This window comes from Panthera onca, chromosome B1, assembly GCF_046562875.1.
Source record: "Panthera onca isolate mPanOnc1 chromosome B1, mPanOnc1 haplotype 2, whole genome shotgun sequence".
NCBI lineage: Eukaryota > Metazoa > Chordata > Mammalia > Carnivora > Felidae > Panthera > Panthera onca.
Window position 1 is genome coordinate 145,437,228 of NC_138342.1, and position 18,534 is coordinate 145,455,761.

The 18,534-nt window shown below is 38.8% G+C and overlaps 2 protein-coding genes across 6 annotated transcripts in view; one reads left to right on the plus strand and one right to left on the minus strand.

The window, feature by feature from the left end:
- The window catches only part of PALLD (palladin, cytoskeletal associated protein), a 406,473-nt gene extending 389,565 nt beyond the window's left edge, over positions 1 to 16,908 (plus strand). For 3 of the 4 annotated variants that reach the window (XM_060653807.3, XM_060653808.3, XM_060653814.3), the window contains 6 exons: positions 4,942 to 5,036; positions 6,925 to 7,057; positions 9,716 to 9,923; positions 12,727 to 12,892; positions 13,422 to 13,555; positions 14,704 to 16,908. In XM_060653807.3, coding sequence (XP_060509790.1) covers positions 4,942 to 5,036; positions 6,925 to 7,057; positions 9,716 to 9,923; positions 12,727 to 12,892; positions 13,422 to 13,555; positions 14,704 to 14,876 — 909 coding nt within the window. In that variant the 3' untranslated portion in view covers positions 14,877 to 16,908. Of the gene's footprint in view, positions 1 to 4,941; positions 5,037 to 6,924; positions 7,058 to 9,715; positions 9,924 to 12,726; positions 12,893 to 13,421; positions 13,556 to 13,715; positions 13,762 to 14,703 lie in introns of all 4 variants that reach the window. The other variant, XM_060653809.3, reaches the window with a different exon arrangement.
- Positions 1 to 18,534, minus strand: part of CBR4 (carbonyl reductase 4) — a 96,656-nt gene that overhangs the window by 3,712 nt on the left and 74,410 nt on the right. The window lies entirely within an intron of this gene.

An 18,534-nucleotide genomic window follows, 5' to 3' on the forward strand; every position in this document is an offset into this window, starting at 1 on the left:
AAGCAGCCGGGAGAAAGGGTGAGAACCAAGGAAAGAGAGAAATACTAAAGGTTACCAGAATATTTTATAGAATAGTTTTCCACCTGGGTTAATCTTTGGGGAATAAGAAACACGTTAGATATTATTGACTGCGTCCAAATTCTACTTGGGATGGAACCCACAGCTCCAAGCACATACTGGACTGTGTATCACACGCCATGTGTGCGGCTCTGGCAATTCATGAGAGACCAAAGCAGTCACATAGTTTAGTGAAACAATGAGTGATTGTGCGGTGCGACACCAAACATAATGCCAAAATGAGGATCGCACACTCGGTTTAAGACGCAAGTAAATCTAAACATGAATGTTTTACTTTTTGTTGTGTTGCTAAGTTACGCTGTGTTGCACTTGGAGTTTGGAAGGGCTGTTTTGCAATTTGATGTTTCCTCAAGTTGCATTATGTATACAAGTGGCAAGCTTATATAAAGACCTGTGTGCCACAGTTAAATTTCATAAGCTAGGAAATATAAATGTTATTTCCATATTATACAAATAATTGGCTTTGCGTGAGGCATGAATAATCTTTATAAGCTGAATGTTTAATACATAATCACTTTAAGAATTCAAGCTTATTACTTGTTCTATAGCTTTAAACTCTGTGGATTTGTTTGGAATAGAAAAGTAACACACAGCTGAATTAAATTTAAGAAGTTGGTTTGCTTGTGTTTTGTTTTAGCATTATAAGGTTTCCTGGCTCATTTCAAACTTTAAACATTCACTTCCATTACTCCTTCATGTGTTAATAATAAAGTAGATAGAAATGAGAAAGTTAAAAGCAAATGCAGCAGCATTAATGTCCCTCAGAGCCCAGCAGTCACAAGGATTACTGGGGTTCATTTGCACATTAATATGATTAAAATTTTGTATGACCTTCATAAATAAGATGGTCAGACTTAAAAATCTGAACTTTCAATTGCATACACCAGAGGCATCCTTTCAACAGTGTTACAGTGAATTCTGGGATCTTTTTTCTAACTAAAAATATCAAAATTATACAGCTTATGAGTTTGGGTGCTTTCTAATTTTTTTAAATGCTTATTTATTTTTGAGAGAGAGAGAGTGACAGAGCATGAGCAGAGAGGGGCAGAGAGAGAAGGAGACACAGAATCTGAAGCAAGCTCCAGGCTCTAGGCTCTGAACTGTCGGCACAGAGCCCAATGCGGGGCTTGAACTCACGAGCTGTGAGATCATGACCTGAGCCGAAGTCAGATGCTTAATCAACTGAGCCACCCAGGCGCCCCTGGATGCTTTCTAAATGCTCCTGGTCATTTACTGATTAGTAATATGTATTTAGCCAATAATACTGTATTATCAAACTAACAATTCTGCTTCCTGAAGGTCATGACTTCCCCTTTTATGTTCAGAAGTGAAAGATGGTGTAGGAGTTAAAAACGTGACAAATGGTGACATATTCCTTTTTCTTAAATTTGGGTAGTTAGGAAGATACTCTGTGGCACTATTTGTGTATATGGTTCTAAGCGGTAGTGTAGAAATCTTGAAAACACTGTAGAAATGTGTAATCTTGACAAAGCAGTATACCAACCTGTTGTTATTTTTTGGAGATGGAAGAAGAGGCAGGGTTTATCCTAAGTGGAGTCTAGTGGTTAGAGTTGAGTAGGACAACTTTTATCTCATACCTCAAATGCAGCCATTACATAAATACAGTGACTATAGCAGTGTGCTTGGCACCTTTCAAACTACAGCATAAGTTTTTCCTTTGGAGTAAATTATATCCTAATACCGAAAGAGAGAAAGAAAGAGAGAGAGGGAGAGAGAGAAGGAAAGAAGAAAGAAAACCTGTTGCATATGAAAAAATATTTTTTTTTGAAAAAAAATGTTTTTAAAACAATTCTAAGGGATGCTTCATGTCCATCTGGTTGTTATGATAATTATATCCATATTCAGTGCTATAATAATTTAACATTTTGAGTGTTTACTGTGTACAAAACATAATACTAAGTACTTTACACCTACTAACTCATTTAATCTTCATAAGAACCCCTGCAGGATTGATTAACTATATGGTCCTACTTTATCGATGAGGAAACTCAGGAGGTTAAATTACCTGCCTAAAGTCACTCAATTATAAGGGACAGAACTGGTTTACAAACCTAGACTGACTCCAGAGCTAAGGAGTGTCATACAAAGGTGTCTGAGGCTCATCCCAGCATTAAGAGCACTGAGGGGCAGGGGAGACACTCATTAAAAGAGTTATTTTAAGGAATTAAAAGGGGGGGGGGAGGTAAAAGCATACTCAGGCAAAGTATAACCACTTGGAAAAATTTACTGCAGTCAACCAAGCTGTTGGGACCCCTGAAAATCATCCTGGTGCATGTCTGTGCATGTATAATGTCTCAGACTCACAGTAAAAATACCAGCAATGATTAATAATGGTAACTTGGTAACTTATGACATCGAGTACCATTTGATATTTGGAAGATGAAGATCATCTTGGGTTACATCATTTAATCTTTACAACATCCATGTGAGACAAATATAGTACGCTGGTTTTTACAGAAGAAACAAAGGCTTGAACAAATTTGGTGATTTGGCCAAAGTCTTCGCAAAGTCAAAACTCAAATCCAGGTTAGAGAAAATTTTTTTCTCTGCTTCCCCAAATTCAAGGTTAAAGATTGAATTTAACTTACATCTTTCTCTAACCACAGAAATGATAACTTAATGTTAACTTCCCTTGTGGGTCCTCTGGGTTTTACACAACGAGGAAAAGTGTATACAAATTATATAAATCTATTTTAAGATACTCAGATTAAAATTATTTACTTAAGTAGCAAAGCAAATACTAAGAAAGTCATATCCCATATCAGTACAATTTTGAAGCTATTTGTATAAAACAAAATATAAAATTCCTTGCCTTTGGCTTCCAAAAGAATCATGGATCTTACATGTTGACTTGTTAAATCAGTTACTACAATGCATCGATTGCATAATTTTAATGGGGGTCTTCTAAACAAGTCACGTCTAGATTTTCTGTAGCAGGCATAAGACTTAGAGGGGTTAGAGAAAATTAATTTTCAGATTTCAGGCTGGCTTAGGGGGGCCTCCCAAGGGTTTGGCAAGAGATTAGCATGAGAGAACTGACCTGAACTTCAGACGCAACAAATCTAAATTAGAAATAATCCCTCTCGGGGTGCCTCGGTGGCTCAGTGAGTTAAGTGTGTGACTTCAGCTCAGGTCATGATCTCACCTTTCGTGGATTCAAGCCCTGCGCCAGGTTCTATGCTGACAGCTCAGAGTCTGCTTTGGATTCTGTGTCTCCCCCTCTCAGCCCCTCACTTGTGCTCCATCTTTCTCTCTCTAACAAATAAGCAAACAAACATTAAAAAATTTTTTCTTAAAGAATTCCCCTCATAATGTTCTACTTCATGTCTCCTTGGAAATTTTCAAGAAAGGCCATGTTTAAATATGACCTCAGTAGCAAGTACTGTGAATGCCAGGGGAAGTTACATATCTAGTGGGGTAACACTTCTTCAGTTTTCTTTCTTTACGACCACCTCTTTCTATCTGATAGCCCCCGGTTCTTCTCCTGTCTGTATTACAGCACTATGTGTCTTTGCCTTTTCGGAGCGGTCAAGTCCCCAGAGAAGCCCAGTCTGCGGGGAGACCCTGACAACCCTGCTGACTAGATTCCCGCCCTTCACTGAGTCCTGCTGTGGGGTTTCTGTGTGTCCCCTCCAGCACCGTGCCCCCCTCACGTAGTTCATCATCGGCTGGAACTCAGAAAGCAGCTCCTCAAAGCATACAGCACACCTTTGCTCCTGTTACCTGCCAGTACTGGCAACTTGGAATGAAAAGGAGATTCACTTGTCAGTTCTGACTCTAAGTGCACATGAAGGCAGCTCATCCACTATGAGCTAGAAATCACTGAGTCTGATCATTAATAATCTGCTTATCATTTTTCCTCTCTTGCCGTTCCCTTCTGGCCATCATCAGAATTTAGAAGTACAGCTGCTCACATTCTCCTAAGATGTGAGAGAAGAAAATCACTGATTTTGCCACTCTGCTAGTAATCGGGGAAAAATTAAAAGAAGGGGCTAAACCAAAAAGCCAGAGTAACAGTGGTGATTTATTCATATCATCTGAGTCCTCTAAGTATTACTTTTGTCTATCCTAGGAGAACATTTATCAATTTTTCAATTTGACAAGCAACTTTAAGAGAGAAAATCTGAAAGAGAAAATATGGTTTTCATTACACAGGCCCATATCATATGACCCCCCCCCCCCACACACACACACATATTTTAGATATTTACTTCTGGTTTTTAAGTCATGATTTTGCTCATTTCATGCGAATATGATGACCTACGTATGGGTCATTATACTCTCCTTGACACCCCCATGTGTATTCTCACATAATGTTCATTTTATCATGCTGGCATCTCTTTAATGTATGGTTTTTGGAAGAGACACTACTAACATTTAAAAAATATATTACTAAAAAGATATGTTAGAAAACTAAAATCATCTCATTTGATTTCAGAATTAGCTACAACCAATAGATATTCGACCATGAAAATGGAATTATCGCAAGAGAGTAATGTCCCCCTGCCATAGTTCACGATCCAACATTGTGTCTTAGGGAGACCATAGCAGATTACAATGAATTCATGAAGGATTGTCATTTAAAGACCATTCTAGATAAAACAGTAAAGCTTTTTTAAGAGTCCTAAATCAGACCTAGTCACTGAGTTCCTTAAATACAGGGCACTGAGGAGTTTAACTCAGGGAAAGTACATTTCTGAGAGGGATTGGTGTCATTACTAATATGGTCTATTTATTGGTTAAGAAATAATGTCTTATGGAGAATAGGACAGTAAACACGGTGGTGCTTGGAGGTTAGTTGTTTTGCTTGCAAATCATTTCTTTTCCTGATGTCTCTGACAGGGCCGCATCAGTTGTACGGGACGGCTAATGGTACAGGCTGTAAACCAAAGAGGTCGCAGTCCCCGCTCTCCCTCAGGCCATCCTCATGTCAGAAGGTATTTCACACATTGCTTCTCATAGGTGTTACTACGGTTTCATTTCAGTTATTACTATAAATTCAACACTACTAGAACCGTGATAGGACCCCAAAAGTGAACACAGTTGCAAGACAGAAGAAAGTGAATACAATCTTAAAATGATACATTGTACAGCTCCCTGATTATTCTTGTCTGCAATTCAGAAACGGGAAAGGAACAAACGGTTGCCAATGCCGCTAAGCCCAGTTAGATATACTATCACTAATTTGTTAATTGGGGCCCAATTTATGTATGAAGATATCAAGACTCAACACCTTTAAATGGCAGCACATTAATGTGAAAATACCAGTAAACGATACACAGATATTCAAAACCAAACTTCTCCAACCAACAGCTGTCTAGACTGCCCATGACAAATTATTGCCACTGGATTTCTTAAAATCAGCTAGTTTCCTAATGTTCACATTTCAGTCACTTCTAAAGAGTTTATTTTAGATGACAGTTTTGTAGGTAAGGTGTGTCCTATTTTAAATGCTCAACAAATACTTGCTAACAATAGAGTGTGCTTTCTAGTCCTAGTTAACCCTGAGTTTGTGCAAGGATGTTGATGGAGTAACAGTAGGCAGAGACAAGGAAAGGATATTGCACTTAAAAAAAGAATATGGTAAGTCAACCAGCCTGTCATCTTGGGTTCCTATTTAGGTGTTTTACACAGTATGCTCAAATAGCCCAGACAGTAAACTACAGGCCACAGATGCAAACACTTTTGGTGAAGAGAATGCATACTAAGTTAGGCTCACAGAAGGTAAGCACCAAACAAGTGGTGTTTCTACACCTCCTCATGACTGGATGCACAGAGCCCTTTGTTCAACAATTTGGAAGACAATTCTGGCTCTGAAACACACATGGGTCTAATTCTAACTTGTTTGTGGCAGTGTCTGTTCACAGGAACCTGTGCCTTTATGTGTGAATGTAAACACAACATAGTACCACATCCATGCTCTTGCATTTTTTTTTCTTCTGCTTCGCTTGTGTCTTCAATACATTTAAGACTGTCCATGTGCCAGTGTCGCCTAGGAAAGCATTTTGTTCATAAATTAGACCTGTAGTTAGAGAAGAGGAAACTATCTAAAACTGGGAATTACTGACCTATTAATTATACTGCTCTTTCATTTGTTCTACTTTTTCTGGTCAAATGTTTTTAAACTTCTCTTCTAGTGATTAGTGACAATCTTGTTCCTTTCTTACATCTTCCCTGCAATTACTTTAAATTTTATTGCTCTTAAAGGTGCCTCTAGCAACATACTTAAAAGTGAGAGAGGTACACAAAATCTGGAAGATTTGCACAATTTTATTTTAAAGCTAAAAAATACATAATGTTTTCCTGGTTAATATGAAAAGGAATTTTGATTAGAAAGATCTGAAATTCTTACAAAGTAATAAGAAATGTTAATTTCCTATAAATTTAAAATCATAGTGGGAAGTTGTAATTACTACTGAAAAAGATTTGGCAAAAAATGAGCAGCAGTTGCTGCTACTTCTCATATAGCTTTCGAAAGGATTTAGGAAAAAAATAGGTTAATATAGAGTACTTCATTTTTTTCCATTTCCCCTTTTATTATTCATATTAGCTCTAAGAATTAGGATAGCAGAGTTATTTAACACCAGAAAGTAGCAGACTATTAAATTTCTAATAAACTTGGAAATGAATAAGGTTTTGCTTTTTTGACTTTATGTGTAAACTGTAGGAGTAAGAATTAGGTAAGGAAATTATATTATTGCTCCACATATTATTAAAAAAATAAATGACTGAGAGTCTGAAAATAACTTCTATCTTCCCCTCCCACTCCCTCTTTGTTTTCTTCCTTTCATCTTTCTATCTTTTTATTATCTGTCTTGTGCTAAGGCCTCGTTCTAGATCAAGGGACAGTGGAGATGAAAACGAACCAATTCAGGAGCGATTCTTCAGACCTCACTTCTTACAGGCTCCTGGAGACCTAACTGTTCAAGAAGGAAAACTCTGCAGAATGGATTGTAAAGTAAGAGCTGGTTATTGCCTGCAAATCTCTGGCTTCCCTTCTCCCCTCACTGACATGACTCTTGAATTCCTTTTAGGGAAATTATGTAAGGTATACATACATCTTTAAAATGTTTTCCAGCATACATCGGGGAAAAAAATGAAATATACTAGATGTTTATATATTGTTTTGTCATTCTTTTAAATTTTTACTAAATGTTTTCTTTATTTAGAACTCTATATAGCATACTGTACAAAGTCACTGGGAGGTTTTTTCCCTTTAAGTTTCCAATTTTGTTGAAGTAGTAAATGTGTTAAATCTGTTACATGTCCTAATAATTTATCTTCATTCTTTTTTCATATAAATTTTGTAGTCATGTATCTACTCTTTTATTCCTCCCATTTCCAAGGTTAGAGTGACATCCTTCTCTCACCCTTTTTACAGCAAGGCTTCTTAACCCAGGGTCCTTGGGGAGGCAGCTTTCATTAGGTGTGTGAGTTTTGAAATTGCATACAAAATTATGTATATGATATAGCTTTCACCAATTTCTCAAAGGAGCTCAAGGCCAGAAATGTTTAATTACCACTGCTCTGAAAATTTTTTTGATTGTTTTGGTTTTTTGCCCCATTATTTATTATAAGTTTTAGCTCTTAAATATGGAAAAGGTTTTTAAAATTATTTGGGGTCCCTCTGCTGGTTCCGTCTGGGATTGCAGAACACAAATGTAAGGTACTTGAGTATTAAATCTAGGTTTATAGAAATGTGTTTTAAAAAGTACTCTTCACAGAAGTATTTTATTTTCCAACATAATTCTCTCTACAGTATAAGTACAAAAGTTGAGTTTCAGCATCTGTGTATTTATATGTATATTTTTGGTCTATAATTAATTCATATAGACTACCTGTAAGATGACATTTAACAGAGTAAATTTTATTTTAGTTATTAGATGATACCAAGGGATTATTACTTCATGTGTAAAAAGGTCTAAAAAAATCTACATTTTTTTAAGAAAAAAATTATCAGTATATGTAAGCTTTAAGAAGAAAAAAATCAAAGTAAGCCTTGTATCACTAAAGCAACAGATAGATTTACCCCCAAAAAAGCACCACTCCCCTGCTTTTAACCCATTAGGTGCATTCCTAGACACTAACTACTGTTGACCTGGTGCTAAGTGCTAAGGGAAAATGACTAATCCAATCCCTCTAGTAACAAATCTGCTCATCTCCCGCCTCCCATCCCCATATGAGCTCAGAGCATGTATCTGTTCAAATTATGACCTGCTTATAATGACCTTAAATTTCTGAAATCAGGCCTTCTTTACACAACCAGAAAAGCTGGAATTAGAATAGGGGTAGAAGAAGTGGGCATTTTCCCTTTGCCTTTAATGTGATTAGGTCTGTACTGGCAGAGATGCACGTGGATCAGTGGTTTGAGAGTGCACAGTCACTTTGAAGGACTCTCCTACTAAACATACCATGACCTCAGTCAGGATCTAACCTAGCAAGGTGGCAGTGAGCAGTGCCACCTTATTTCTAACCTTGGGAAAGGCCTGGAGCCTGACCAGGAGTGTCCACTCCCTCCTCCTCCTCCTCCCCCCACCTCTAGTGACCTCCAAACAGGTAAAGCAGTGTATGTGGAGAGCTGAGGGAGAGCAAGTGCCCAGATGGAGAACGGAGAGCCTGCCCTCTCCGAAGCCAAGCTAACTACTGCTGTTTGTTTCCAAACTGTCTTCATCCTTTTAGCCAGTAATTTCAGTTTCCTTACTTTTTTCCCTTAAATTCTCAAGAACTTTGCTATATGTGCAGAGATGGGTATCTTATAGATACTCTTTTAAATGAGAGTATCACGCGGCAAGAATGGAACTTGGCAGAGCTGGTTTTTCAAAAGAATTATTTTACAGTCCAAATGACATCTTTTTGTATGCAATTTCCCACTAGTAAATCTGGGGTGGGGGTGGGAAAAAAAAAAAGCCTTCCTTAATGGTGCTTTTCTTCCCTTGGACAATCAAGGGCAAAACTATAAAGAGCTGACAGATGGCAACCATCCCTACCCCTTCACAGCACAATGTGTTATTAGCAATTAAATGTGCTTTTATCTGGTCTCTGGTCAACACAACTGTCATGCTCTCAGGATTTTATGTTTCCATTGTGATGCTAATTTGTTGAGATGGCTTTCTGGGTAATTTCATATTGCTCTTGTTACTTAATTTCAAAGATGATAAAATAATAATAGCTCTGTGTGCTGATGGATGCATTAACTGATGTCTCCATAGCTATGGCAACCCTTTGATAATAAGCTTTATAGTGTATAAATGCCAGCTGAGTGTGTTATTGTGGTTGGACACCTTTTTCCAAAGAGCTCAGCGCCCTGATCCCAGTAATCTTCATAACCCTGGTGAGGTAAGACAACAAATTTTTTTAAGTCCCCTGTTTTCCTTTTCTCTAGGAAATAGAAGAGATCTAAGATATCTTATAAGAGATCTAAGAGATACAAGAGATGTTTAGAAGGGAGTCCATGATTGCTCAGTAAGCCATTGAAAGGTTTAAGCAAAAGAGTAACATGAGCCGACACTAAAACCCATCCTTGTAGTACCAAAGGAGGAATCATGGTGGTTTCCCAGCTATTAACGATTTCATTCTTTCAGTATTAGAGAAATTTATATGCTCCTTTCTGGTTTAGGTCAGTGGGTTACCAACCCCAGATCTAAGCTGGCAACTAGATGGAAAACCTATACGCCCCGACAGCGCTCACAAGATGCTCGTGCGTGAGAACGGGGTGCACTCTCTGATCATAGAGCCAGTCACATCACGAGATGCTGGCATCTACACATGTATAGCCACTAATCGAGCAGGACAAAACTCATTCAGCCTGGAGCTTGTGGTTGCTGGTAAGCAAGTCTGTGAATTTTTTTCTCTCAGAATGAGTATCGGCTGTAAAAATGTAAACTGATCCTGCATTATTAACCAGTATGGAGAACACATAAAACTGCTGAAAAAAATAGAGTGTATCACCAAAGTAGCCAATTAGGACACAAGACTTACCAGATCAGAAACATTACTTGTTTTCAGTGTAGCCATTCTTATTTATCTTTCCCTTCTCCCATTAGCCTGGCCAAGAGAGAGGAGGAATTTAGCAGCTATTCTGGTCATTCTGTTTCTCATGTGTGAGTTGGCCTCCAGTGTTCCATAGAGAAGGAGCAATGGCATCATGGATTCCAGAACCAAACTTATATATAGGATTTGGCTGATGCATAAAGTGCTACCCAGTTTTTAAAGTAAGAGGCATTGGCTTCAAAATTCAAAACTTCTAAACATTATCATTTACCCCCAGTGTCACAGTCATACTCAGATTTGCTTTTTAATGAATTACATACTATTAAATTTTGTAGAAGTACATAATGTTATATAAAGTTTTACCCTTAGATAAGGAAGGTTTATAGTATCCTTAAGAGTTGAGCATCTATTATCTGTTCTCTTTTAAAAAAGAAACAGTGTTTATTTCTCATATCCCTATTTGCAAAGTGCTTCCTAACCACTGTATCACCTGGTCCTCATAAAAGCCCTAAGAGATAATTAGAGCAAATTTTCTTCCTCATTTTACAGGTGCGGAAATGAGGCAGTGTAAGCGACTCTCCCAGGGTCCTATTTAATTAACTGAGGGCCAGATTCCCATAGTCTGTTGACTCCTAGTGCTCTTCCCCACATGATGAGTCTTTATTTCTCTTTCAAGAAATAAAATAGCAATGAGAATAAAGCCCAGGAGGTCGTGGCTAAAATCCTGGATAATGATGCTAATTAAGGCACCAGGACATTTTTCACACACAAAAGTCATAAATACCTGGGCTGTTGTAGTATGTCTTAACCGTGCTTTTAAATTTTACATCAAGTATTTGATATTCCTACACAACTAGGATCAATTTCATCCATTCCTCTAACCATCCCTCCTCCAACCAAAACCATTCAGCATTCTCCTGTTTAATGTTCCCTTGGGTCATATCTGTCCTCAGGATGAGACTTGAAGGTCTGAAAGACACAGGCATCCTGGTGTGCCTGGTCAGCACTTGCATTAGAAAGGTGGCGGTGCACAGCGATTACAGGTGTCATGTCTTTGGCGTCAGATCTCAGTTCTAATCCCCACTCTCGTCCGCTGGCTATGTCCTTTGGCACATATATAACATCTCTGCAACCCAATTCCGCCATGTGTAAAATAGGGACCATAATGCCTCACAGAACTTTTACAAGGATTATGTCATTTTAAATGTTTATTTTCGAGAGAAGAGAGAGACAGCGTGAAATGGAGAGGAGCAGACAGATAGGGAGACACAGAATCAGAAGCAGGCTCCAGGCTCCGAACTGTCAGCACAGAGCCCAACGCAGGGCACGAACCCACAAGCCGCAAGATCATGACCTGAGCTGAAGTTGGATGCTCAACCACCTGAGCCACCCAGGCGCCCCAAGGATTATGTCATTTATAAGGATTAAATCATGCAAAGCTCTGTATCATCAGTTCCCTGTGTAGCAATGCTCCCAAATGGTGGATGTTCTTCCTACTGGAGAGTGGCTTTGACGTTAAGGTTCATTTTATGCCTTGTATGCTCTTTTCAAACTGGGATCCAGAAAAAGAATATTGAGTGAGGTCTGGTCCCACTTTCCCTCAAACAGCCTAGGGCAGGAAACCATATGAAATACGGTTAATGAAATAAAAGTATAATCCTCTACATCATTCAAGGTCTTAGAGAGTCTTAGGTGTTTGAAATTTTCAGGTAGAATTTTTATTCTCTTCACCTGTTTCTCCCCTAGCTGTTTTGCCTTGATATATTTGTCATCCCAAAGGAGAGGGTGGTTGATAAAAACATGCATCCTCAAGTTCATTATTGGGAGCTGAGAAGAAAATAATTAAACTTTATTCTTTTTCTGAAATTGTTTACACCTCAGATCTAAGAAAACAATTTCCCATTGGATAGTAATACTCAGAGTGTTATTAACAAATAGTTCTAACTTTTTCAGTCTAAGTCATAAAGTTGTCTCTTATGGCTTCCTTCCTTCAAGGTAATAATAAAGTTGTCTTTTTATAGCTTTCTTCAGAGAATACAAACCGGAGTTTATAATTTGGAAGATGTATATTCCTAGCTTATACATAACAATTTAAAGCTGCCAAATTTAGATAAAGATGTGTCCCCCACTTTTTCCCCCTTTAAATCCTATGGTATGTCTCATTTAAGCCAAGACTTAACAAATCTTCATAGCAGACATTTCAGATTGCAGGAAGGGAATCTGGATCAAATTCCTAGAAAGACTTGTTCTCCTCAGAGTCACTAGGTGGCGGTGGTTGGTAAAGGCTGCGAGTGCTTGGTGACATAATTAGTAGTGAAGCCATCCCAGATGCTAGCAATGACTTAGGAGTGTCATGCAGCCTGTCAGACAGGCATTCTGTGGACCAGATGGCCAGTGGACTGTGTGGGCCTGTCAGACTTGAATTAATTGAGGAAATAAATGAGTGGAATGAAGCATAGGAACCTTTCTTGGTAAAAGAATAATTTGGAGAGAGGACTAGCATCCTAACCACCTGAAGTGAAAAATGGTACCATAAAATAAAAGGTCTGTTTAAGCGATAGTTCTAAAAGCTTCTGGATTCTTTATAGTGCCACTTTTGTATATCACTGATACATCACGCATCTCATGTTTCCTTAGCTAAAGAGGCACACAAACCCCCTGTGTTTCTCGAGAAGCTGCAAAACACAGGAGTTGCGGATGGGTACCCCGTGCGACTGGAATGCCGTGTTTTGGGCATGCCACCGCCTCAGATATTTTGGAAGAAAGAAAATGAATCACTCACTCACAGCACTGACCGAGTAAGGTGAGAATACACGATGACTTAACTTAATCCACACCTGCTCAATAGGCCCTAAGGATATATAAAGATGCACTTTATATAGCACATAAATCTGTGTAAGAGTCATGCCATTAATGATATCAAAGACAAAAATCACTCTTCACCCTAATGTATGATTAAGCTTTTGGAAGGAAGCTCTAATGGCATGTGATGAGGCACATTCTAACTTAATTTCATCGTGATTTTTGAGTGTTATGTCTAAAAGAAAAGATGAATTCATTCGCTTCAGTGGCGATACAGAAACTATTCAGTGGGCTTTGTAAAGGCGGATCCTCGACTAGAAATTAAGTGCGCACATTTATTCAACCTCTTGATGTCTGCTCTTCTCTCCCATTAACTTTAATGGGGCTAGCAGCCTTTCCAGAATAAGTATGACCCTATTATCTGCTACTTGCACAATTCTGTTTCTAATGATCTAATTAAAAATGATGCTTCGTGTCCAAAGCCACTCTTTAAAAATTTAGAACGCTAATGACTTTATCCATTTCTCCAGCATGCACCAGGATAATCATGGCTACATCTGCCTGCTCATTCAGGGAGCCACAAAAGAAGATGCTGGGTGGTATACAGTGTCAGCCAAGAATGAAGCAGGGATTGTGTCCTGTACTGCCAGGCTGGACGTTTACAGTGAGTGCCGCTTCATCTCATCTCATTGCGTTTATTCGTTAAATCATGAAAAATTAGACATCGGGACAGCAAATCACATTACTTTTATATAAGCTTATAAACAACTCTAGCATTTTATTTGCCAAAAATTTCATACTGCTCTTTCTCTTTCTATTTATAGTTTCTCAACATTAATAGTGAACTACACCAGGAGAACAAATACCCAAGTATCATTCAGGAACTTTGCATTAGTAGCCAAATATGCATGTTTATTTCTCTGACTTTGGCTAGTCAGTTGTTGGCTTCCTTACTCAAGCATTCTTAGGAATTAACAGTAGGCAAAGACATAACCATGTTGTTCACATTTTCTTGTTACTGTGTTCTGCAAATGACTGCCTCTTAACATTTCTTCCTGTATTATAATCCTATCACAGCGTCTTCATGCACTCTCAATGTGTGTACCATTGATCCTGGAATGCATACTTCTTGTGGCTTAGCGCTTTCCTCCTTAATATACATTAAGCAGCTTAGCAATAGGTTTGTGTTTGTGTATGAATATTTGTGTACATGCATCCTGAATTTAAAGAAAATTATTTCTATTGAATTCACGGACTAGTACAATAGCATTATGCGATCTGTTGACGTAAAGAAAACTACTAGAAAAAATTAAGAACTGATTTTCAAACTTTACCTCTTCTTGAATAGGAAGTAACTTTGTGAGGTTCTTCAAGGTTGAGTGACCTCAACCTTCCCTACTGCCCAGTTTTTTTCAATTGATTAGTGTTAAAAACATCCATCCAGAATACACCTACTATAATTATTATAGCATTTATACATTTTGAGCTTTGAAGATTTTTTTAAGAGGGGAAGAGTTGAGAATTAGGAATCTGAGTGACTATTTCGAAAGATTTCCTGTGCTGCAGTATTTAAAACAAACTACACCAAACTACTGCATAGCTATTATAGTCCCACTACCCTGCAGTAAATCCGCAGCATATGAGGAAAATGCAAAACTGTGCTTAAATTTTAGGATTTCTACCATGACAAAGAACATGTGTCTGGTACATATATAAAGACATACTGTATTTACTTGAAACATTTAAGTGCTTTCCAATTACATCTTGTTTATTTTAAAAATCTTATTTTTACTTTTTCCTTTTTTATTGTAGCCCAGTGGCATCAGCAGCCACAGAGCACCAAGCCAAAAAAAGTACGGCCCTCAGCCAGTCGCTATGCAGCGCTTTCGGACCAGGGACTGGACATTAAAGCAGCCTTCCAACCTGAAGCCAGCCCGTCTCACCTGACACTGAACACTGGCTTGGTGGAAAGTGAGGACCTGTAATCCAACATTCTTGTTAAAGCTGAGACACTGAAACAGCCATTGCCTTGACCAACATACTCCTTTGTCACATTACGTAAAGGGCAAAAACATACCTTTGACTGTAAGAAATAAACACCAAAATAATATTTTTCTTACTTGATATACCAAATTTAGAGTTTAAGTAGGTGATGCTAATAGAAGTGTACACATTGCACAGAAAATTCACATTCATCATCCAATTTAAAACTTTTGGAATTTCTGTGATGAAAGCGATCTGAAATGCCAAAATGCTAATGGAAATCCACTGTTCAAAGGTAACCAGAATTTGTATTTTCAGACGTGCCTTTAAACACTAGCTATAGGTGCTACATAGCATGACAGTGTGGAATGCTTAACACGAGGCAGTTGTACAAGTTAATACTAAAATGACTCGAAATGGGCAGCGTATTCAGACAGCTACAGTGAACCAAGTGCAATATGTGGGGCTGAAAAGGAAGAGGAAATGACAAATCCAAGTAAATGCCTTGTCTTTGCAAATTGTTTTATATTAAATCATAAGGAAGGAATTACTTGCCTTAAATCTTATTAATATCAAGAGTTTTCTAACGAGGTTGATACCTTAGTTTTTAACTTTCTTTTTCTTTATGTGTAGTATTTTCTTTTCATGCTACCTTGGTAGGAAGCTTACTTACAGACCATATTAAAAGGCTAATTTAAATATAAATAATATAAAGTATTCTGAATAAAGCAGAACTATATTACAGTCCATTCCACGAAAGACACCCCACTCACCCAAATGGCCAAGGCATATAGTATTCAGAGGAAAGACGGGCCTGGAAGGAGTAGGAAGAATGAAGGAAAATGCTACCGGCACACTTACGTTGTATTCATGGAGATAAAAATAGATGGGCGGGAGACATGATAGAGGCCAGGCTTTTTTTTGGTTTTCCTCAAAATTCAAGTATAGGTGGAAAAACACTGCCACTCAAAAGTCAGGGGATCTAGGGGCAGCTGGGAGATTGGAGCACATGCGCTATGGAAGTTTCAGTGTGTCTGAAGTCTGTGTAGTAGCTGAAGAGGTTAGATGTGTTGAGCAAGTGGAAAATGGGCCGAGACTGCAAGATTGGCATCAAAGAGAAACTGCCTGTGGGAGCTAGTCTACGCGAGGGAGATGGATTCTTGGGAGAGACAAAAACAGGTTTGTGCCATAATCTATTTTTTTTCCCAATGACACCAATACGGTGAGTGAAAAACATTGGTTCACTTCCACGCTGCCATGAAACCTTGCCTTAAGAAGGTGCTGGGTTCTGGGTAGTTTGTAAAGGCATCTCTGCAAAGACAGACTGCTTTTTGAATGCATATTGATCCTTGCAACAGCTAGATTGAGAGGATTCTGACCAGACTTGATGGCTTTAAGTCGGAACCAATAAACTTTAGAAAGGAGAAAAAACAATTTGGCCGGATATTATGGTATTACAAGACATGAGGTTTTAATGGTACTTTGCTATGAAAAGAAAACACTGTATTCCTTATGCAAAACACATATATCTTTCATTATTTATAATAAAAACGTTGAACTGTCTTAGCTCAGTTAATTCAGTACGTAGTATTTTTTAAAATAATTTTATATCCGTGTACCACCCCATATATTTCATATTACTGCTTCACATGTACAGCTTTCTACTTCTTTGTAAGAACACCAACCAACCAAGTTTTAAATGATTCATAGGCTTAATCACTGGGTGGCAGATGTTCTTTGCAGAGTGGTGCAAGTTTCTTTGACCACACTTAATATGCATTGCTAATATGGAATTTAAGATACCATACAAAGTCTTTCATGGACCTATCTATATTGTAGAATTATGACTTACGTCATATCTTACTTGCCAAATTTTTCTGAATGTGACTGTTTGCTAATTTGCTGGGTTTGGGGTTAAGTAGCATTATTTGCCACCTTTTATGTTGTATTTATAAAAAAAAGTACTGTCATACTACTTTGGATTGTTGTGCTGGTGTAATGTGGATTTAACATCAATAAATATTTAACAAATAATAGTTGCAATTTTGTGAAGCAAAACATTCCATTGGTGTAGTTTTATATTGGGGCTGTAATTAGTACAAACTTAGAAGCTTAAAATAACGTTTATTAGCTCATAGTTCTATAGGTCAGAAGAGCTGGGTTCTGTGCTCAGAGGTCTAGAAGGCTAACTTATATCAACAGATCCACGGGACTGCATTCTCATCTAGAGCTCTCCCAAGCTCGTTTCTTTGCAGTTGCAGGACAGAGGTCTCAACGTAATCTGTCAGCTAGGAGCCAGTCCCCACTCCTACAGGCCACCGGCAATCCTTGCCATGTGGTCTCCTCCATTTTCAAAACCAGCAGACTCTCCCTCAGGACAGATCCATCCCACGCCTTGATCTTGTAAGGAGCCCAGCCCCTTCTAAGGGGTCACCTGATTAAATCAAAACCAAGTGAATACCTCTCTTTCCTGAAAATCACCTGGTTTTTTTATCTAATTACATATGCAAAATCTTTTCAAAGCAACACCTCAATCTGTGTTTGATTGGATAACTGAGAGAAGGTGTGTATACACCAGGAGGTGGGGACATTGAGAGCCATCTTAGAATTCTGCCTACCACACCAGTTTATATAAAAATTTCCTCTAAAATCGAAAAACTAGCCGAATCACTGCTACACATTAGGCAAACAAGAGACAACCCACAGCAAAACAAATAGAAGAGGATGAAACAATCTTGCCATAAACCCCACCCCTGGTGTGGCAACCTACAATCAGGAGGGAGCTCAAAATCATGCTTCAAGGATCAAAGGATCTGAACCCACAGGAGCACCCTTTTAAGACCAGCACCTGAGAGACAAGCCCCCAAAACACCTAGTTTCACAAGCCAACGGGACTTAACATCCACAAGACCCATAAGGCTATAGCAATCCGCCAAACACTTGTTAAAAGGCTCCCATGGGGTTGCCCACACTAGAGACCAGTGCAGAGGCCGCCCGCTGAAAAGTGCCCAGTCTTTCTGTGAAAGAAGCCTATTTGCTCATCTTAAAACTTCAGCATGAGGGGTGGACACCTGATTTAACAAACATCTAGGGGCCCACTGAAATAATCTCCAAAGACGGAGGCTGATTAAGTGCCATCTGTCTGCTCACCCCCTGCCTCACTCTAGGTCGCCAGTATTCCCAGGAAGAGTTTATGCAAATGCCTGGCTGTGGTGGCTAGTGGAAGCAGATCCCATGGGACCGTAACAGAGAAACCGTTCTCAACCACCTACTGCCTGAGGGCTGAGCAGAGACAGAATGAAACCGTCTTTCTGCTAGAGACGACTATTGCTTATCGTCATAGCTGCAGCCAGAGGGGCAGGCTTCTGACACACACACCTAAGAGCCAACTATAATCCTCTCCAGAGACGACCTCCAAGGCAAGGCCAATCACTTCCCACTCTCCCGCTGCTTCACTCTAGATTGCTGGTATCGCCCCCAAAGGAGCTTGGGCACATGTCTGATGCCCCGGTTTTTGCAGCTGCTGCCCAGAGGACACCCCTCAACAGCCTGGCTCTGGTGGCCAATAGGATTTACATTCAGGAGCCCTATAAGGCTGTAATGAAGGAAATTCGTAACCAGCTATCCCTCCCACAAGACACAGCATAGAGACAGCAGACT